This window comes from Brienomyrus brachyistius, chromosome 9, assembly GCF_023856365.1.
Source record: "Brienomyrus brachyistius isolate T26 chromosome 9, BBRACH_0.4, whole genome shotgun sequence".
Classification (NCBI taxonomy): domain Eukaryota; kingdom Metazoa; phylum Chordata; class Actinopteri; order Osteoglossiformes; family Mormyridae; genus Brienomyrus; species Brienomyrus brachyistius.
Window position 1 is genome coordinate 15,798,024 of NC_064541.1, and position 22,079 is coordinate 15,820,102.

At 43.6% G+C, this 22,079-nt stretch overlaps 2 protein-coding genes across 6 annotated transcripts; one reads left to right on the forward strand and one right to left on the reverse strand.

Annotated features, from left to right (window-relative positions):
* Positions 1-778: 778 nt before the first annotated feature.
* On the reverse strand, positions 779-11,897 carry dcst2 (DC-STAMP domain containing 2). Of its 2 annotated transcripts, none has more exons than XM_049026911.1 (15): positions 11,419-11,897; positions 10,814-10,984; positions 9,848-9,949; positions 9,382-9,576; positions 8,327-8,392; positions 7,826-8,039; positions 7,567-7,724; positions 7,205-7,369; positions 6,069-6,236; positions 5,116-5,216; positions 4,664-4,731; positions 3,979-4,106; positions 2,258-2,351; positions 1,512-1,715; positions 779-1,363 (listed from the first exon to the last, which is right to left on the reverse strand). In XM_049026911.1, the coding sequence occupies exons 1-15, from the start codon at positions 11,717-11,719 to the stop codon at positions 1,066-1,068; spliced, it is 2,433 nt and encodes an 810-aa protein (XP_048882868.1). In that variant the 5' UTR covers positions 11,720-11,897; the 3' UTR covers positions 779-1,065. The 2 variants fall into 2 exon arrangements, with proteins under 2 accessions (XP_048882868.1, XP_048882867.1); XM_049026910.1 differs by having other exon boundaries at positions 4,601-4,731; positions 11,419-11,895.
* Positions 11,898-11,955: 58 nt separating this feature from the next.
* dcst1 (DC-STAMP domain containing 1) lies at positions 11,956-22,030 on the forward strand. Of its 4 annotated transcripts, none has more exons than XM_049026913.1 (17): positions 11,956-12,216; positions 12,404-12,529; positions 12,781-12,855; positions 12,980-13,108; positions 13,210-13,349; positions 13,449-13,620; positions 14,309-14,452; positions 14,891-15,012; positions 15,282-15,427; positions 15,725-15,824; positions 15,912-16,007; positions 16,513-16,639; positions 16,976-17,092; positions 18,035-18,177; positions 18,404-18,554; positions 19,736-19,846; positions 21,276-22,030. In XM_049026913.1, exons 1-17 carry the CDS (start codon positions 12,171-12,173, stop codon positions 21,527-21,529), a joined length of 2,199 nt encoding a protein of 732 aa, XP_048882870.1. In that variant the 5' UTR covers positions 11,956-12,170; the 3' UTR covers positions 21,530-22,030. The 4 variants fall into 4 exon arrangements, with proteins under 4 accessions (XP_048882870.1, XP_048882871.1, XP_048882873.1 ...); XM_049026914.1 differs by having other exon boundaries at positions 18,404-18,550; XM_049026916.1 differs by having other exon boundaries at positions 12,450-12,529.
* The last annotated feature ends 49 nt before the right edge of the window (positions 22,031-22,079 follow it).

The following is a 22,079-nucleotide window of genomic DNA, read 5'->3' on the forward strand; positions in this document are numbered from 1 at the left end:
ATTGAATATAAATATAAATGATCAATAATGAATAATTGAAAATTTACAAATGTAAAAAAATTCCAATAGAAAATGTATGATGTATTATAACACTGATAGGCTCCGGACCCCCCGCGACCCAATAGGATAAGCGGTTTGGAAAATGGATGGATGGATTATAACACTGAAGCTATTACAGACAGTCACTTGAACAGACGTTATCTAAATTTACCACCATAGTATCTTTGCAGAACATACACTGTATATTCATATACATATATATGAAAGATCTTGCAGGGACAGTCTCCCTCCTTATGTTCACCAGAAGGTGACGCTCAAAAGCTCTACACAAACAGCTCCTGACTCCCGATTGGCTGAGAGGGGAAAACCATGCCAGTCCGACTGTGTAAAAAGAGAGACAGTTTTATGTAAAATGGTCTTGTTGGTTTCGAGTCACGCAGAAAAAATGTGCAAAATTGTGTTGGTTGCTGCAGTACTGACTGAGTTTTGAGGGGCGAGAGCTCTTGGTCTTTGGCACATATTAAAGCGGCACTCGGTATCTAGAAAGGGAAGCACTTAAAATAGTTTAGGCTAAAGGGACAGGTGTTCAGGCAAAAGACCCCCCTGGAGACATGCCTGAACTACTGTATGCTATATGTGCTCCACTCTTAAGAAGAAAAGAAAAAGAAACAAACAGACCAGGTTAAATGGCTAACTAGCGTTTATCATAAAGTAAAATTTGTATTTCAGTAAATGACCCAATGTGTCCTGCTGTAATGCAAAATCACACAAACAACTATGCCAGTAAATAGCTCTGCCATTTTTATTACAGTTTATCGTTATGTATGATAATATGAAGTCTTAGGTGTATAATGGCTTCAGTTCCAGCTCTAAGAAATCACTTTGGACTGGCTAAAACAACAATCATATTCAGCAGTAAGGATTGTGAAATAAACAAGTGTACTTACACATGTACCTACATATTAATACCTTAAAAGTGTTAAATATTATTACCTTAAAATTGTTACATATTACTACAGTGTTACATTACTACTTTCAAAGTTACGTGTTACCACTTCAAAAGTGTTACATATTACTTCTTGGGGTTTGCTCATCAGTCGGTAAGTCCTGCAGCGGAAGTGTATCTGGAACCTCCTGTGTTTGTCCTGCGGGTTTCGGCATCAGAGAGCTGTGCACCATGACCTCCTGCAGATGTGCACTTTTGGAGAACGTGTCTTCATCATGGGAGCTGGAGGAATCGGTGAGCACAGCCTGCGTCTTGTCCTCGCAGCTCACACAAGCAGCTAGGAAGGGCTCCGGATCGTGGTCACTGGACTCAGAATCGTCCTGGAGAGCCTGCTCCTGGTAGGTCATGTCCAGCCCACTGGCGGAAAAGCAGTGGGCCGTCCTTATTCAGTCATTTCTTCGGGTGTCCCTTATATCCACGTGCAATGCTGAGAAATTACCTCAGAACTGTGTGTTAGCTGTGTCTCATTTAAAGGAAGCGTCAAGAATAGATCATCCCTGCGTACCTGGTGCTGCTCTGGACACTGATGTCACTGTCAGTGTCACTGTCCCTTCCTGAGTTTTCGGCTCCTGCGGCAGCCGGCTTCCTCCTCAAGGCCTCTCTAACCCTCAGCTTCAGCAGCTGCCTTGTGTCCTTCCCATGGCCCTGGAGCCTCATTGACGTCAAGGCGGCTGTCCACAGGCCCACTTGCTGGTCATCGCTGGAGTCTCTGAGGGGGGGGGGGGGGGGGGGGGGGCATACAAAGGGGCACCTGGATGGTCCATGGCCGGTATTCATAGTGACCGTTCCCAATCACAGGGTGCAAATTCAAAGATATTACCCTCCCTCATGGGTGTATTACTGCAAGGGTTTACCCAGGCTGAAGCCCAGGGGCCCCCGTTAAATAGGGGCCTCAACCAATCATGTCTGAAAAAAAAATCTTAAACTTATAGTTGCCATCATCCCATATTTTATGGGATTGTCCTGTGTTGAAAATTTTTCACACCAAAATTTCATGTAATCTGGACTGGACCATGTGACCGATCCCCCCTTAATATTATTTTTTAAATCTTATCTTCGCCAATTCCCTCCTACTCCCTCAGGTAGACACCTTTCGTTGTTTGCTACGTCAACAATCACACTGATAATAGTGGAGCGCCATATTAACGGGCCTCTGCCCTCTCCCCAAGCTCACGCACAAGTCCAACCTTTTCAATCTCTCTGCCCAACGAGTCTCAGGTTTCACTTTATCATGTGCTGGTTCATACTCACATCTCTTCCTCAGAGTCTTCCTGAAAGATCAAAGGCCCCATGCATACAGGACAGATTGTGCCCAGGCTGCGATGGCACCGGAAACACAGCAGGCCTGTGTGGCATATAGGACACTGAGGTTCCACTTTACATAAGTGTGAGCCTCACACTGATCAATTGTAGCATTTAGCCTATTGCATGACTAAATACAATGCATTCCTTCAATGCTAGAGAGAGAATACTAAGCACTTTGGGGGCATCTTAGTGTGTTGTGGTGATGACGTCGTAGGTGATGGGTGATTGACAGGTACAGGTGGGTTGTTCCTTTCTGCTGATAGGGCAGGTTTGGAATGATTGACAGGACACCCTGCTTCCAAGCGATCACTATTTTTGGTAATGAGCTATTAGTCTATTTTACGAGACCCTGATTCCCATGCGGTAACCATTTTTGGTAATCAGCTAATAACAGTTTACTTTAAGTGTGTGACATAGTCTCCTTAATGAGAAAAAGCATGCAGTGTCAACCTTATAGCAAATAGTATCAATAGTTTTTACAAGAATAAAAATACATTAGCTGTATTTGTTAATGTTTTATTTTTAAATGCGTTTTAAGGAATAAAAAGCAGGGTGGCATGGTGGTGCAGTTGTTAGCATGGTGGTGCAGTGGTTAGCATGGTGGTGCAGTGGTTAGCATGGTGGTGCAGTGGTTAGCACTGTTGCCTCACACTTCTGGGACCCTGGTTCGAGTCTCTGTCTGGGCCACCTGTGTGTGGAGTTTGCATGTTCTCCCCATGTCGTCGTGGGGTTTCCTCCAGGTACTCCGGGTTCCCCCCACAGTCCAAAGACACGCTGAGGCTAATTGGAGTTGCTAAATTGTCTGTAGGAGTGCATGTGTGTGTGAATGGTGTGTGAGTGTGCCCTGCGATGGGCTGGCCCCCCATCCTGGGTTGTTCCCTGCCTCATGCCCATTGCTTCCAGGATAGGCTCCAGACCCCCTGCAACCCAGTAGGATAAGTGGTTTGGAAAATGGATGGATGGATGGAAGAATAAAACCTTAGTTATTTTAATAAAAATACTTTGTCAGTTAAGTGATAGTTTGCACACATTCAAAAGCGCGCACTCGAGGGCCGGTCTTTAACATCGTGCCACCGAAACACATGTAATTCTGTTCGACAGACGACGCTCACAGACAAGATGTGTATCCCAGAACTCCAGCAACTCAAATCGCGCCCCTCATCAAAAAACACTGGACACATATAGCCTTATTAAGTTTTTCTTAAAAATGTTTCAAATTAGCATGAATGCGCTATAAATCATTTAGGTAATGAGAATTAAGGAAGGATCTAAACAATTTAACACACACGTGTTCTGGCCTCTGTAATGGTGCGGCAAAGAGCTGTAGCACTAAGGTTTTACACAAGGAACACAACCTGTCAATGTCCTGTCAATCATTCCACACCTGCCATATCAACATAAAGGAACAACCCACCTGAACCTGTCAATCACCCGCCCCCTATGACGTCATCACCAGAGCACACTAGGCTCTGCCCAAAGTGCCTAGTATTTTCTCTAATGCTAATTCATTAAATATGAAAACAATTAATTACACTGTAACGCATACTGTTGACTTTTATCTCTAGGTAATGTCCATCAGTTATAATGATTAAAACTGACACTATATAAATGCCAATGAAGTGTGATTGTCCACTGGGTTAAACTAAATCATAGTAAAACTAGAGCACCTGTGCATTTTGGAGTAGAGCAGGCTAACATAGTTGGGTCGTCCCTCGTCTTTGCCTCTTTCCCACAGGCCACGCAGCAAACCATACCGACCCCAAAGAAGTCTGCTAAGCAGGACCCTCCGGGGAAGCTGTGGACACACTAGGTCATTATGGGGCTGCCTTACAGCAGGACACACTGAGTCATTATGGGGCTGCATTACAGCAGGACACACTGGGTGATTAAAGGGCTGCCTTATGGCAGGACACATTGGGTGATTATGGAAATGCATTATTGCAGGACACACTGGGCGATTATGGGGCTGACTTACAGCAGGACACACTGAGTCATTATGGGGCTGCCTTACAGCAGGACACACTGGGTCATTATGGGGCTGCCTTACAGCAGGACACACTGGGTCATTAAGGGGCTCCAGTACAGCAGGGTTCTCCCTGATAATCAATGCCCCACCAATCATACTTTTTACTTTAAACATTTATCCTTGGGTATACACTTCTGTTATATTGGTGAAATTTTCCATTGACAACACTGTATACTGTGTACAGCATGGTTAAGAAAGACTAGAGGACTGATTTAAGGTAGTAGTGTAACACTGATTGAAAAGAAAGCAAGATGATTTCTCACTAGGCTGCTATTGCCCTGATTAGGCTGCTGGGTTCTCCATCTGCCCTTCTCCTGGCCACGAACCTTAGCAGTACCTTCTGAAGAGATGCCCGTTGGCTGAGAATGTGGTTGTACAGGAACTGGACTCTCTCCTGCCCAAAAAGTGATCGATAGAAATACAGTCAATCTTTTCAAGAAAGCTAATGATGTTTTCAACAACGTAATAACTACCTGCAAGTACAGTCTATCTGTGATCTTGCCCTGTGACAGACTATTATCCCAACCAGGGAATATCCATGCCTTGTGCCCTATGCTGTGTGGGATAGGCTCTGGTCCCCATACTTCTTATTGGATAAAATATATTGGTGGATGGAAGGATGGATGCATGCATCTACTATTTTTCTAATTCCTTTTTTTCCCCATTGTGCATTGTGGTATTTCTTAGAAATAAATAAACCTTGCGTTACACTTGAAGGAACCACAGTAATCCACTGCGATTGCCTTGTTTTGATAGATACGATATTTGAAAAACTTACCCGTTCCCTTTTGGGGTAGTAACTCGCACACACAAATCTCCGGAGACGCTTGATGTAGCTACCGGCAACCACGATGAAGAGCGAAAAGCCATAAAGGAGCCCTGTGCCGCAGAACACACCCATTTCAGCTTTGCTGCCAGGCAGACTTTGGATCTGCCTGACACTTCCAGCTTTGAGCTTTGAATCCTGGCCCTAGATCTGGGTTTGTGGAGTTTGCGTTTTTTCTGTGCATATTTAAGTTTCCTACACACACTCTGGTTCCTTCCTACAGTCCGAAACTGGTGAATTTACAGTGCTGTGTAAAAGTGTCATGCGGTCACAGAAAATGTTTAAGGTTATCTGGTTAGAAAGTATATATGTGCTCATTAAAAAAACATTTTAACATTTGAATATATGCAAATTAACAGTAACACAATAAAACTTACAAGAAGTTCCTCTGCTCTCCAGAAAGTTGGGTGTTGTTGGATGCCGGGAAGAACAGCAGTTCAATTACCCAAACTTCCCCTCAGCCCTTCCATGTATATGTTAAATTTCACCATCAGCACAATTAATTTATACAATTAAGTAACCCAATGAGATGCTGATTAGCCATTCGCGGTGCACTAGTGCCACCTCTGGTTTATTGTAAAAAATGCATGGGTGTATTGGATATCAAACATGAAGGTCATTTAAACGTAATATTCTTTGATAGCTGAAGACTTGTCTCTAAATTGTCATCAGTGTCTCATCCAAGATGTCCCCCGACTTGCACCCTTTGTTTTCCGGATTAGTCTCACCATGCCTATGTATTGGCTAAGTGGTTACAGAAGATGGACATACGTTTGTGGCGCAAAATCAAACCTAGAAAAAGAGTCACTACACTTTCTGTCCACTAGATGTCAGTGCTACCCAAACAGTACTACTGGCTAATGACCAGAACTACCGGAAAAGCAAACAACTTCACGTGGCCTTACCTATAAACATATACCCATAGTAGTTTGTCTCTGATGGTGCTATCAGGCATTTCTTGCTAAGGACGGTGATGTTGCCCTTCTGCAGAACATCAAATGCCGCCACAATATCCTTGAACATATCTGAAGCATAGCTTGATCCATTCATGCTCACTGCCACCATGACAGGAGCTGTGGGTTAGCAGGACAGGAAATACAGCACAGTCAGTCACATGTTCTCAAAATTCACAAACCATTGATATTTCTTCCGTTCATGATATTTTACAACATTTTTTTTTTAAATTATCCCCCAGGGGGGGTCAATAAAATATCTTATATGATGTGGAATGACTACATATTTAAATAAAGTTATCTTATTGTAATTTCACACACATGAAACAAAACTGTGATTTGTCAGAACACCGGGTGGCTGGAACAAAGAACAACGGAACAATAAACACTGAACAATAAATAACGGGGAGGGGGGGGGGGGGGGGGGAATTAAAAAAATAAAACAATACACAACAAAAACATTGTGCAATAGTACAAGTAAACAGTGCACACAGACACCAGACCGTGCAAATAAAAAAGTGTGCTGAGGTGTATTACGAGGTGTAGGGTTATAATGCTGTGATGTAGTACTTCGCTATGCAAGAATTCCTTAAATTACTGCCAACTTGGCCCAAGTACTGAATATTATTACAGTCTGCCCCCCATATCAAAAATACGTGGAGCACACTGAGCACTACACTGAATCCACACGAAAGAAATGACGTGTAGTGTTGGGTGTTGGTGAGTTTTAGCCCTGTGTGTGTGTAAGAGACAGAGAGAGAATGAATTTAAATTTCCTATATTTATATTTTCTACATTTTCTACGATGGTTGTGTCTGTACTGACTTTTTTTTTCGTCATTATTCCCTAAACAAAACAGTACAAGAACTATTTGCATAGCATTTACCTTGTATTATAAATTATCTGATGACGATTTAAAGTAAACAGGAGGATATGCATAGGTTATATGCAAATAAGGGACTTCAGCATCCGTGTAGGGGTTCAGCAACCAATTCCTTGTGGATACTGAGGGCAGACTCTACTTTAAAAGCACCATACAAGTTCACGATGGGCCCCAGCCAAAGAGTGAAGCCCCTATACTGCCTCACCTTTGACAAAGATTTCGCGCTGAGCCAACTGGTACACAGTGTCAAACATCCAAAAGACCAGCAGATCCAGTGCCACCAGCAGGCCTCCGACGGCCATATGCCTAAGAACGGACATGGTGTTGAGTGCCGCGGCACGTCTCTCTTCTTCAGTGAGATACAGGGACCCTGAGAGCACAGTTACACTTCAATAAATGCTGCCCCACTTAAGCATCTTTACTGTTCCTTCATTCATTCTCTCGCTCCAATCATCACACATGGTCGAGTATGTATTCATTCCTCTTACAGGAAGCATATCCAGGCAGACCCTGGCTTCCTCTCAGACACTCATTCATCCTGTTTGTCCCGCCTTCATCTTCACTCACAGGGTCTGATGTAGATGAGGGCCTCTCTCCGGGTCAATGGCAGTATCGGGCTCCTGCCGTCTTCGGATCTCCTGAGGTCCATCATCACAAATTTGTCCGTGATATAGATGTTATCGTAGTCATCCTGGTCAAGGTACTTCCTTCTATACCAGACAGCTCTTCCAGAAAACCCAAGCAAAGAATTAAGCCTTGTATGGGTTTCCTGACACACCGTGGTGTTTGAATAATGGCATTACGGGCGATCTCTTGAAACACTCACTGCAAGCACGTGAGCGCCAGGAAGATGAGTCCCATGTACGCAAACAGACCCATGTGGTTCCGCCAATGTGACACCTCTGCAGTGACTTCTTCCATGATCTCCTGAGACACCTGCTGCACTGAGCGGCTGCTGTTCACGTGCACGTCGAGGTGCGCGGAGACGGAGATCTCGAACTCAAACTGCCGCTGCATTTTCTCCAGAGCCGCCACAGTGGCTTAGATGAGAGTTGACAGTGCATGAAATACTGTGCTAGATTACAAGCGGTACGATCCAGACAGAACACAGGTCAAAAGTAAGAACATAAATGAAAAAAGTTTTCTTAGGGGTGCTATGGGTAAGTAGAGTGCGGTGCTTTATTAAATCATAATGCAATTAAAGGGAATGGAAAATATATCATTAAATCTGCAGCTTGGACATTCCAAACACAACTTTCATTGTTTTTATGGCTGGTTATCTGGCTGTATTTAAAAAGCTATTTAAAAAAACGTTGAGAGAACTCACGAGCAGCCAGCTTGGTCTTCATCTGGGTCATAACATATATGGGGACAACACAAAACACCAGGGTAACTGCAAGGAAGCACAGGTGCAGGTCACTAATGCTGCAGTGCGGCCTTTCTCATTCCTCCTTAAATCGTAATCCTCGCGACTCCGATATGCGACTGGACGATCAATGCATTCCTACTTCTAGTAGCCCTTTCTCACATAGCCATTGAACACCTCTGGGAGAAGGTTAGTTTATGGTTTTTTTCACCTGACTAAAATTGGAGGAATAGGGGGCTTGATTTCCTCACAGTAAAATAAAGCCGATGGTGGCAGAGAGGAGAGCTGGGAGATGCAAACAAAGAGACTTTCATATCCATGAAAAGGGGCCGGTGTGTCTGCAGGTTTTTGGGGTAACTTTTAGGTCAGCTGTTCAATCCCAGATGTAAGGACTCTTCAGCCAATCAGGCCTCTAATTAATAATCTAATTAGGGAGCTGTAGCAGAAACCCCCCTATCCAACGGCCCTTTCCGGATAAGATTGCCCAGCCCTGCTCTACTCCATTATGAAGCCCAGTTAAGTTCTCTTTCCAAGTCAAAACTGACTGGACTATCTAGGCTAAACTAGCTGCAGATATTAAATAACAATGAACCAAGGTGTAACAAGTGGCTAAGCAGGTAGGATGCTGTGCTGTGATTAGAAGGTTACCAGATCAAATCCCCCAAGTAATATAACATTGTAATGTATTCTATACATTTGTAACATTTTGAGTTATTACATAATGCGGTATTACATAATGTGTCGTTATACAGTATTTGACAACGCACTATGTATAATAACATCACATTATGTAATGAAAATTTGTTATGTTTTGTCGAGTTATTACATAATGCGGCATTATTACATAGTGTGTTATAACAAAGTGTAACTGGTATATGTTTATTCTTTTACGTTTTCAGGGGACGAACAAGCACAATAAATAACCGAAACCCTGTGTAATAACAGCGTGGACTTGGGGACCATCGCCTGTTTCACTGATAATGCAGATGTGTGGGGAGATAAAGGATGACACCGACCTTTTGTGAGGTTGCACAGATCCTGCATGCCAGACACCACGTCGCAGATGCCGGATGCTGCGTCCAGAACCTCAGTGCAGTTTCTCTTAGCATCATTAAAGGCCTTCACACACTTCCTATAGGGTGAGCCCAGCTTTTCCTCACACACGTCGCCGATTCTGACCAGGAAGTATAGGACGTTCCTCAGCATACGAGCTAAGGGTGTGCAGTAGAGGTTAGGATGAGAGTGATGTGTGTGCGTTTGAGGACGTGGGCGTTACTGCTACGTAAATACAAATGGCTATGACTAGCGGTTAGCTATTCTCCTGCAGCGACTTCTAGTCAGTCATGTTTATTGCACAATGCAACTGCATCAAGTTCTTGTAGCAATATCAATGTCGTAATCAAAGCATAAACATTCCTCTGCTGGAGGACAGGACGGGCTTGGATATCGCTAATAAGCGTCGCGCCTTGATACCCAACTCACCAATGTGATTGACGGATTCCGTCAAGGTGCTTATTAAGCTCTGCACCCTCCCAGCCACAGCGTAGGCGTTCTTCGTAATCTGCTTTATCTTACCGAGCACGGCTGCGATGGAATCAAATACAATGAGGTCAGCCGTTTCCCAGGAAGCGGGAGCCCTGGCTGGGTGGCACGTAGACGTGTCGTCTGATCACTCACACGAGCAGTTAACGCTACCTCCTGTCACATTTGTCCATTATGGATCCTTTGGCTTTGTACAAAGACTGAAAAGATAATAGCTGCTTATTTGTCATCGGCAATGCCAGAATCGGCGCGGCATGGTGGTGCAGTGGTTAGCACTGTTGCCTCACACCTCTGGGACCCGGGTTCGAGTCTCCGTGTCACATGTGTGTGGAGTTTGCATGTTCTCCCCATGTCGTTCTGGGGTTTCCGCCGAGTACTCCGGTTTCCCCCCACAGTCCAAAAACATGCTGAGGCTAACTGGAATTACTAAATTGCCCATAGATGTGAGTGTGTTATGTTATGGGCTGACCCCCCATCCTGGGTTGTTTCCTGCCTTGTGCCCATTGCTTCTGGGATAGGCTCCAGACCCCCTGTGACCCAGTAGGATAAGTGGTTTGAAGGATGGATAGAATACCAGAATCCAACTAACTGGATTCTTTCATTCCCTTTTGTCTAATCAAGACTATTCACTGTCTCTATTACCTTACTCCTCACTTAAATCATATAAATATTCTCTGTGCTGCAGGTGATGAGAGTATTACAGTCTATCTTTTCTTCAAAAAATCTTTTATCTATCACAAATAACATCTCCGACAAATTAAGCCTTTAACATTGAAAAGGACAGTCTGACTAATCACAGATTCATGTTCTGCACTAGTAACATAGTGACTCAGCCTGTAACAAACCCACGACTGTGCGCTAACTGCTCCGTGTGCTGAGATCGTCACGCCCGGAGCGGCCACTCACGCCGCAGTGGTGCTGAAGCCCGCTCCACCAGCTGCCTGGTCTGGTTCATTGCCAGTTCGGCCCCACAGGCCACACTTTGCGCAGCACGGTTAAAATTCTCCAGCGTGTTGGCCAGGGGTCCCCGGGTCACCATGGAGAAGATCAGGAACATAAGTAAGTTCTTCCCATGGGCTAGAAGAAAGCGTGGGAATGCAGATACGCTCCGGTTACATTTAACTGGATGTTTTACTTGTGGAAAAAAAACAGTTATTACAAAATATAATTAATTCATGGTCTGAATTACAAATAATCCAGAAGTGTATGACTAATCACGTCACCAAAAAAAGAATGCATGCAATGTGCATTTTAATAGCAGGGTTTCCAGCTCACACGCATGACGGAATCTTACGGCAAATCTATATTATTTCATTATATAAACCTAATTTAGCTACGTCAAAGCTTTGGGTAGTTTCCAAACCCTACAGAGTATTTTCAAGTAATAAAACTGCAATATGCATGTAAAATCGTCCTGTCTCGAATTGAAAATCTCACTCCAACCAGCTGATCAAAGTTGGTTTTAAGGGTTTTCCTTAAGGCGGGGCTGTCATTTGCATCGGGACACTCACTGCAGCATAAGGTGGGCAGCATGAGCGACACGACGGTGCGCACACGGACGGAGAGGCCCATGCCGAAGGCGCAGAGCGCGGCGATGGTTACTGTACTGCCCAGGCAGTACCAGAACCCGTAATGTTGCAGGAAAAATGTGATGCATCCGTATACCGAAGCCAGAAACAGGCCGAAGATAAACCCGGCCAAACTTCGTACACATTGCTTCAGGGGTGACTTGGCTGCTCGGCGGCGTTTGCGCGGCCACCGCGGCGCATAAGTGCGGCTGTCTGACGAGTCGGTGTCCGAGTCCGTGTCCATCTCCGCATTTCATCCGGCTTTTAGACTAACTGGCTATTACCACTGCCGCTTTGACACAACTGATATATTACTGATTAAATGCATGACTGGTTATTATTAATAAAAACTGACACGGGTCCACGTTGATTTTACCAGCTGCCCCCAAATGCGAGAATCAGAACATTTTTGAATTTTTAAAATTTGAAGATCGCGTGTTACATTTTCCAGTACGTCTTGTTACCTGGCAACGTGTATATAACTGCTTCTTTTAGAAATACTACTAAGTCGATCGTTAGAGCTCCTTGTCTGTCTTCTGAAAATAATGAAATCTTATTTTTTCGTAAAGCAGAACGTCAGTTCATGCAATTGAATATAGTATATCAAAACTGACTAGCGGAGGACTGCATAATAGTGACTCACGGTCGTTACATATTACATTTAAAAAAGATTAATAACTAAGCAACAGTAAGTTATGACTGAGGCAGATGGGCTCAACCGCCGAAAAACACCACATACAAGTAAGTGCATCCACCCACCCTCCAGAAACACATTCGTAGTAAATCAAGATCTAAAGTTTCATATAGAATAGTATTTTAGTACTACTTGGGTATTATATTACAGATTACTATGTAGTTGAGATAGAGTATTATAATACTAAGGAAGACCATCCAAGGCCCTCACTGAGTCTAACTTTGGTTCCCACAGAGTTGGAGATGCTCAGTGAGCAGAGCCTCCCTGCTTCTGTACACAGATTCCTCTTCGGTCATCCTGATCGGTTCCCTGTCGTCCGGCTTTTCGCTGGAGTGGCCTTTGGGGTTTTTTGTGGGCTAGGTGAGACAGAAATGCTGTCCCGATGACTTTAAATTACATTGCATCACACACACACATACACAGATCTGTACATTTGTGGGGACTGTCCATTCATTTCAATTGTCAACCCTAATTCCACCAATGATTCCCACAATATCAAATTAACAAGTTTTTTTTCACGTTGTGGGGACATTTGGTCCTCATAGTTTAATATATACCTGGACCACACACACATACAGGCACTGTAGCGTAATCCTTGATATTGTTTGTAGGATTATTCATCGGGCTAACAAACAACATTCCCATGTCCGCTGTGTCCAGATGGATTTCAGGATACGTTTTTGTGGGTAAGCTTTTCCCTGCATTGTACATTGGAACAGAATAGGACATTCAAATAACTTGACATTAAAATGAAAGATTTCCTTCTCACTGATCGCTGCTGTTATGCGCTTTCGTCTGTGGATGTTTCAGGTCTCTGTGTTATAGGTGCGGTAACTTCCTCTTATTTTCGGTGTTCGGTCCTCCTGATGTTTCCCTGCATGCTCAGCTCTCAGGGGAGGACCTACATTATGCTTTTAGTCCTGTATGCTGTCTATCAAGGTATATTGCTGACAGACCGTATCAGACATAAACCTGAGCCCCAAGTCTTTTATTTCTTCTTGTCATTCGGCTAGAAATCATAAAAGTCTGTATTCTTGAAGGTCCTGTTGCCAACATCCATCGTAATGTCCAGGATGTAGCTTTCTCTATGGGATGCAACATTGACCTTCAGGTGGAGCACAGCAAAGTCATGTGGGAGGCTCTGCTCGATCCGCTCATGAACGTGGTGCAGAGCATTGTGGTTGGTACTTAGATCTGACCCTGCTTGTTCTGTGGAGGCTCCATCATTTTGTAACTTCAGTAGAAGTGCCGAAGTCCGACTCATTGCCCTTTGTTGCAGGATCACAAAGACGTGCTTCAAGGTGAAGCCGAGAACGTGAGCAGGATGTTCCAGAACATCACGGACGAGATAATGGGGGAGTATGGTTATGACACCAAAGACCAGAAGCTTGCAGGGACAGGAAACAGCACGCAGGAACAGTTTTTTGCCAAGACTTTGATGCGCTGTGACTGTGAGCATCAAGTTTAGCTGGACGCTTGAGCAAAACAAATAAAGTAGCTAATTAATGTATTCGTTAAAAAATCCCTGTAAGATCAGCATGGTGCCTTAACTGTAATGTCAAGTGCTTAAGGATCATAGAACAATGTCATGAAATAAATACTCTAAACCAGTGTTTCCCAACCAGGTCCTCAGGGACGAGTATACTGGCTGCGTTTTTGCTCCCTCTCTGCTCTCTACCAAAAATGTGGACTTTCTGGCAGGGAGCTGGGAGGGAACAAAAATGTGGACTGTCTGGGAGGGAGCAAAAATGTGGACTGTCTGGGAGGGAGCAAAAATGTGGACCGTCTGGCAGGGAGCTGGGGGGGAGCAAAAATGTGGACTGTCTGGGAGGGAGCAAAAATGTGGACCGTCTGGCAGGGAGCTGGGGGGGAGCAAAAATGTGGACCGTCTGGCAAGGAGCTGGGAGGGAGCAAAAATGTGGACCGTCTGGCAGGGAGCTGGGAGGGAGCAAAAATGTAGACCGCTATGGGTCACTGAGGACCGGGTCGGAACCACTGCCCTAAACTATCTGATGTTTGGTAATAAACCGTTGTTCTATTAATTGTGTTAAATGTTAGCCTACTTGTAAGAAATTCACGTTGTAGGAGATATCTGGCTTGAAAGGCTCCTCCGTCACATGCATGTGCTTGTTGTGTCAGATGTGGTACAGAATGGAATAACTCAGTGCCGGAACTGGTTCAATTCCACGTGGCAGAAGTGCATGAGGGACGTCCAGGTCCCTTTGATCAACCTCATCCTGTGTGTGCCTCTGCAGCTCCACTTCTTATGTGATGTCATGAAAGGTAGCGGCTGAAAAGGGTCACTACTTTAATTGGTAAAAATGATACTTCAAAGCATACCTTCCTTTTCCACAGGTGAAGTATGTCATTGATTGAACCTAGGTGGAAGAATCTTGTAAACTTTGCGTCTGGTTGATGCGAGTGGTATGTAGCTCAGTGGGCTAAGCCTCTGTGCCTGTGATCAGAAGGTTGTTGGTTTGAGCCCTGCTTTGGCAGAACAGCCACCCGTATGTACGTAGGAGCAAGGTCCTTAATTGCCAGCTCCTCATATGTCATAGGAGGCTAACCCCTCCTCCCCAGCTTGCTCTCACTTCCATGTCTGTCTCAGGGAGAGTAGGATGGGGCAGGTGAAGAGAATTTACAACCTGGTAAAATAGGAAGAATGTCTCGAGGTCACATGTTTCTGTGCTTGTGTTAAAGTGTGGGATTCTATCCTTTCAGTTATGATTCCGTGGTGCAAACAGGAAATTCCAGTGGATGTGAACTTTGGGGATGTGTATGACAAGTTAAATGACTGCATTAACAGACTGCGAGGTGATTTTGGCGCCAGTGTGGTCTACAAGGTAGAATTGGTTTCTTCAGGCACACCTTGTATTTGTGTTTCTGTGACCTTTCTGTGGTTTTTGCTATATTTTGTTCTACAAATCAGCAGAAACACTGGACCACCGACAGTAATACTGTTGAACCTCATTGTAAATATATGGATTCAAAAATCAATATGTCAACGTTTCATTCCAGAAAATAATTAAAATATTAACCACACAGGGAAGATGTGAAACTGAATGCTGCTGTATATTCTAATATCTGACAAGTGATGCTATTCTCTTTGTAGAGGACTGAGCAGGAATCAATCCTGTCACAGGAAGAATTCGTGGAGAAGCTAAGTAGAGAATTTGACAAGAAAATGGTTGTTTTAGAGCAGATTCTGGATATCTTCCATGGTCTTCTCTCTTGTACCTTCATATTCATCTTTATCTCGTAAGCCTGTGTTTCCTACCTAGAATTTTCACAGTGGTGCTTTTAAGTTACAACGGTGTTAAATGGGTGCTATCATTTATTAATCCGATGTTTTCTCTGTAAGACTGAAATAATTGTTTCTTTACAGCCTGAAATGTATTTGCCAGTATTGTATTGACCTTGAAACGAACGGAATGTAATGACAAGACAATCAGTTGAAACGTAATTTGTGCTTTGCGCATTGGCTTTCTAGGTTTGAAATAAGCAGGGCTAATCTGCTACTAACGAATGGCTTATCTATTTCATATATCTGTCTAGGGCATTTAGGTACGGCAGGCAGTATAACCGTGACATTTGCTTTGACAATATGTACATCACCACTTACTTCAGACAAATCGATGCACGGAGGAGGAAGGCAGTAAGGAAACGTCATTTTCTGTGTAGTGTTTACACAAAAGGAAACTAAAGAAAAAAAGAAAAAAAAAATTCTCCTCAAACGTTTCAGGGCAAGCGACACCTCTTGCCATTGAAGAAGGCTGAACAGCCCTATTTCATCAATCCATGGAGTCTCTACATATATCCGTGTGAGCTCAGGTGTTTGGTACGATTTTCTTTTCTTTGTACGGTTTCACACAAAACCAAAATCGGAAAACACTAAAGCTTTCGATGGTCTCTCAACAAATAGCCAGAAGATATTTTGGAAAAATTTCGAACCCCCTAAACATGTGTTGGGTTGACTTTCGTATGATTTTACCTTTGCGTACAAGAAGACTGTGTAAGTGTAAGTTCCGTTTTTCGAGATTTTCTGTTGCAACAAACAAAGACAAGCCAAAGGTGGCACAGGTTTTGGGAGTGCATTTTGGGAGTGCATTCTGAGAGTGCATTTTGGGAGTTCATTTTGGGAGTGCATTTTTTTTTAAGTTGCTGCTAATTATCTTTTGTAGTTTTGGGTTTGGTCTTTTCTTTGCCTAGCAGTGTATCCTCTTTCGGTTTTCCTCGAATGCACTCTACTCAAAGATGCTTTCCCGAATGAATATGTACTGGTAATATTGTAAGATACAATGAGTTTTTCATCCCATTTTGAAAAAAAATAGTTTCTTCCACAGGTTCTAGGTTTGTTGCAGGTTATCTCTCTAGGCATCTGTGTAGGGTTACTGCTGGTCACCGACTGGGTCCTGTATCGCATTTTTGACATTGTCCGCAAGTACACCCTCACAGAGTTCTCCATCCACAGTGAGTAAGATTGATAGTGACTCACGAATATCGCAAACAACTAGTCACTCACTCAGATGGGCTCAGAGTCACATTCCAGGCGCAGTTAGTCACGCCTTGATCATTAACACTTTTAAAAAATCACAGCAAGAATGCACGTCAGATTCATCTAACACTGGCATTAATTCCTGATTTCCCCTCGTCTTATATACGGGAGTATATTAATTAAAGAGCAGGATGAACTTCCAGAACCGTACAGGACGATAGAGATCATGTAGTAGTTTGTCCGTGCTTTGAACTACAGTGATTATATCATAAAAATCTGGAGACATTCAGATGATCTCCCTGACATCACAGGCAGCCATCATATGGAATTCAGCGTTGGAGGACAGTCCATGCTCGCAAAACTCTTACAGAAAACTGTTCATGCTTTCAACACCTCTTCAAACTTGGAGGTGAAGTCCAGCAACAAACGTAAGAATCGTTTCCTAAACAGTATCACAAGCTTCACACACTGCGCCTAAGTCACTCAGAAAGTAAGTTAAATTGAATCAACTTTGGGAAAAAATACTTTGTTGTTATGTGTCTTGTATTGCAACTTGAAAACGTTAAACCCAAGAAAGCTGATTTAAAGCATAGTCTAAATGGACCTATTAGAGTGCCAGGATATTAGATTTACTGTAGAAGGTCCATTTGTTATTCATGTTTGTATAATTAAACACTGTTCTAACTCATAGAGTAACCAAGCTGGACTGTAAGGTCAGCGTTGCATTTATCTAATGTCAAATCTGTATGTCAAATCTTTTAGGAGAGTTGACGTATAATTCAGCATGTGCTTCACAAATTTATAAAATGATTACAATGTCGTAAAAGACATTGGCCTGAGTTATTAATTAGTTTGACTTGAGTGTTCTTCAGAGATGTAGCGTAAGCCTGTCAGTGACCTATGTCCACCTAATGCCCTTGCCTGGCTTTGGTATTCAGCCAATCAGAACTTTGTTCATGACTGAAGGGGCGCTCATGCTTGTCCTCTGTCCAAGGATGTCCTCTGTCATGATGTCACAGGAGGCATTTGCATATGTTTAGAAGCAACCTCTCCCAAATGACAATTCTTTTCTGTGACAACTGGAAATGTGTTTCCTTAGACTCTCATTTTTCAACTCCTGGTTTAACCTTAAGTGGCGCGTGTGAATCAAATTCTGTCAGGATTGTAGGGTTTGTCAGTCTAGAGTAAACCTCTAGTTGTCCGTACTTGGTCTGGCTTCATTCCCCTAATACCATGTTTCCCAGCCCAATCATTGGGGACACCCAGACAATCCGCTGTGTGGCAGGGAGCTGGGAGGCATCTGGGGATCCTCAAGGACCAACTGGGAAACACTGCAGTAGTATGACTTATGGTTTCCACCACCCTTGCAGACTGCCTGCCCAACCCCAACGCTTTAAGCTGGGAGGAATACCTGTGGATCTTCTCACCTCTCTTGGTGATGGCCACCATGTGTTGTTTGCAAGTCTACAGCAACCGCTTGCGTCGTATCATCGCCGCATTCTACTTTCCAAAGGTGAGATAGTTACACTGTATGGACAAAAGTATTGGGACGCACCTCTTTAACATTGAATTCGGGTTTCATTCAGAGCCATTGGCACAGATGTATAAAATCAAGCACCTAGCCATGCAGTCAGGCTTGCAAAGATTTGTGAAAGCACGGGTTGTTCAGAAGAGCTCAGTGAATTCAAGTCATACCATGCCACCGTTGCAATATGTCAGTCTGTGATATTCCTTGCTAGATGAATGGGCAAAAATCCCCATGGACTCCACTCCAAAAACTTTTGGACAGCCTTCCCAGAAGAATGGCAGCTGTTACAGCTGCTAGAAGGGGAACCAATTCCACATTGACGCCTGTGGATTTAGAATGGGATGTCCTTGAAGTCGCCGTAGGTTGTAATGGCCTGGTGTCCCAGTACTTTCGTCCATATAATGTGTTCCCACATCTGCACTTTCCATTCCCAGCAGCTTCAAACACTGTGATGAAGGCAACTCTGTGCAGATCACATGATACTTTAATCTTAGCTGAGGTACCACTGGTTGGGGTTATGTACCTTCCCATTAAATGACTTTCTCTCTACTGTTTTCCCTACTTTTTTTTTGGGGGGGGGGGTTCTCTGTTTCATATCCATATATAGTGTGTATGTATTACGTGTTTACAGTTATGTACATTTATGTTTACTTGTGCGAAAGACAAGTAAAATATAAAGCTGTACGTGTAAGTACCACGTTGCACAGTACAATTGTGGGGGGGGGTTATTGGCTTTGCTCAGTGAAATATAATAGTTCTGGCGAGACTCTCTCCCCTTGGCCGGTATAGAGTGAGAGCCAAGGGTGGTTCTGCTCATCACCATCATATAGCAATTACCAGCTTAGAAAGAACCTTACATATGGTCGGTCTCCCCACGTATAACAGCATCTATACTTTACTTGTGAGGGATTTTTTTTGCCTCTGTGTTCCCGTGCTTGGATGAATGTTGGGGCTGTTCAATATTAGGATTCTTTCTGCAAAGTCAACCAGAGTGAATTAGTTGGGTTTTGATTTCTTGCCGTAGGCTAGAGAAGCTGCAATATTGAAGGATCTTTTCCATCAAAAAGGGCTTATAAGATTTTTTGTAAATGCAATGAAAATAAATGTTTTCAATTATTTTAAAACCTTTCAAGCATATTTGAAGAAACATCTACATTTAGAAACATTTAGAAAGGATATTAAATAAAAATCAATTAATTCACCATCTAGACTAACTATAATAACACACTAGTGCCAACATACACATTTGTACACTGTTTCATCACATAGTGAATAATCTGATGTGACAATATGGGTGTTATTCACAGAGCATGCGTGTGTGTTTAAAAGAGCTTTATAAAACCAGAGGTAATGAGAGTTGTGGGCGAATAAAATATGTGAAGTAAAACCCAGCCAAATGCAGGGGAAGAGTGCTTGGGAGAGGAGAAGCGGACTGATGCAAGCATGAAGGACTCTTTGATGTTAAACACACACCTCATTGTTTGCCCGCTGTCCCCATCCATCTTTATTGTCATTTAAAGCCCCCTGTCTCTCTCCTTGCTAGCGAGAGAAGAAGCGGACCCTGTTCCTGTACAACCTGCAGATTCAGAGGCGCATCTCGTACGTGGAAACTCAGCGCATCCGGCTCATGAGACGAGGGAAACCGCGCCGGACGGTGAGGCTCCGTCAAACGGAATTGACCAGGTTCCCGCTGGCATTTCTCATGAGCCCTAGCATGCTGTTATATTCTGCATAGATCCATGCCAATGTAGAGAACCTGTGTCTCGTGCCCCGTATTATGTTGTGTTTTGTGCTACCCTTTAAAACAGGCCTTTTTGTAGCCATGGCTACAATGTGACTCCATTTTGTAATGCAACACCATGTGCTTCACCTTGCTGCTTGCTGGCAGCCTAGATAATATATTTATAGAACAGAATAGTGGTACTTCATTGATCCTCCTGGGGAAAGTTGCCTTATTGCCTGTCCCTTGCTCTCAATGAGAGATACAGACACACATACAGGTGTGAAGAGGTTTGGGGGTCGCAGCGCAGGGTCAGCCAGTGTGCAGTTGGGGGTTAGGGTCCTTTGCGCAGGGGCCCAACGGTAGCTTCCTTCTCCAGCCCTGGGATTTGACCTGGAGACCTTCCGATCACAGGCAGAGGCCTAACCTGCTGAGTGGCACACCTCCCCCCAAATCTCACTTTAATTGCATTATCTATCATCCCAGCGGCCTTCTGCAGTGTGCATCTTATCCCTCATTCCAGCTGCGTAGGCGGATTTCTGCTGCCTGAATGTACCTCACGCGGTCCTTTAATCGCCTGGTATTTATTACAAGGTTTAGCTTTAGCTGCTTCTTAATGGTCAAACAGAAAAGTCCAAATTTGTTCCCAGTCATCATAGCATCTCCGTTCCCTGGCAGTGCTGTTTAATACCAGCACAGGGCATTCAAGCACCTCGTTCATTTGCAGAAAACCGGTATCATTTGTGTCCTCGACCTGCTTTTCCAGCCACAGGTTCATACCAGGCTACTGAAACCCTGAACCTCAGGCTGTTGTATGAGCTGCATGATCTTCAAAGATGGATAGTTCAAGTCCAGAAAGTAAAAACCCAGACTAATATTTTGTTTCAACCAACTAATTCAGTATAAAGTGTCACAGTCACAGAGTATTCAAGTAGTTAAAACAAAATCTTGGATTTTTATTTACTTTCTGGACCTGAACTATCCACCTCTGATGATCTTTTAATAGATGGTGCCTTACCTGCCATGCGGTTAGTATGTGTTACATCTGTCCCATAATTTAAAAAAAAGTAATACTGTATTATCAAAATAATGAAGATCACTAGCCATTAGAGTTTGGACCCAGTCTTCAGGATTTTGAGTGCATTGAATTGTGTACGAAACAATGGTATCAGTTATCTTGGTAGTTTTAAGCCTTTGCCTTGTATAAAACAAGTAATTTAAGGAATAATAGGTTAAATCCCATAGCTAGTCCAAGATAAAGGGTGGATGGATGGATGGATGGATGGATAGATAGATGCATGGATGAATTATGCATTGTCAGGCTCCTCCTTTTCACCACATCTCTTCCTCTCCCCTTGACCAGGTCTTCTCAGCGCTGCTCTTCATGTTGGAGAAGCTACCTCTGAAGCTCCGGCGGTGCTGCGTCTGCGGGGATCGTCAGGGCGGGAGCCGGGCGGTGCGCTGTCCCGGGGCGGTCTGCGAGGCAGTCTACTGCCCCCAGTGCTGGAGGGACCTCGGCCGCCGCTGCTTCGCCTGCACCCCTTACACGCATTTTGGACCCGACGTCCCGTACGACACCCATACTTATGCCGAATAAGAAAACACAAACTAGATTGATTACGTGTCTACAGACAGACACATGAATGTGCCCCAGCAAGGACATACAGATGAACTGAAAAGTGAATCGATATAGCCCAGTAGGGCAACCTAAAACTCCAGTTACATTTAGAAACAGGAACAGTGATGGTAATGCGTATGATACATGAAAGGTAATTAGACACATGCAGAGATAATCCAGCCTTCAAGGTTGTCAGACATGTAAACAAAAGCATTTGCTAAAAGATGGAATATACAGTATGTAGCAATTGCCAAGAGATGTGTGTTGTGCGTTTTTTTAATGTATATCCACAGTTCTTAATTACTTTTGTAGGATCCTGTCTGATTAATAATTCATTCTCTGCTGTTACTGGATGTGTACTGCAAGCATTTTTTTCCTTTTAATTACCTCACGGTCAGTACGGTACAGTAATTATGACACTTTGATTGAAGTGTAAATGTAGGAAGCAATATTTACAAAAAACATTAAAAGTACTTAATGCCAAACGCGCAAGAAAATTACACTTTGTAATGAGCTATTTAATATGGAGTTTACATTTCAAAATGGAGA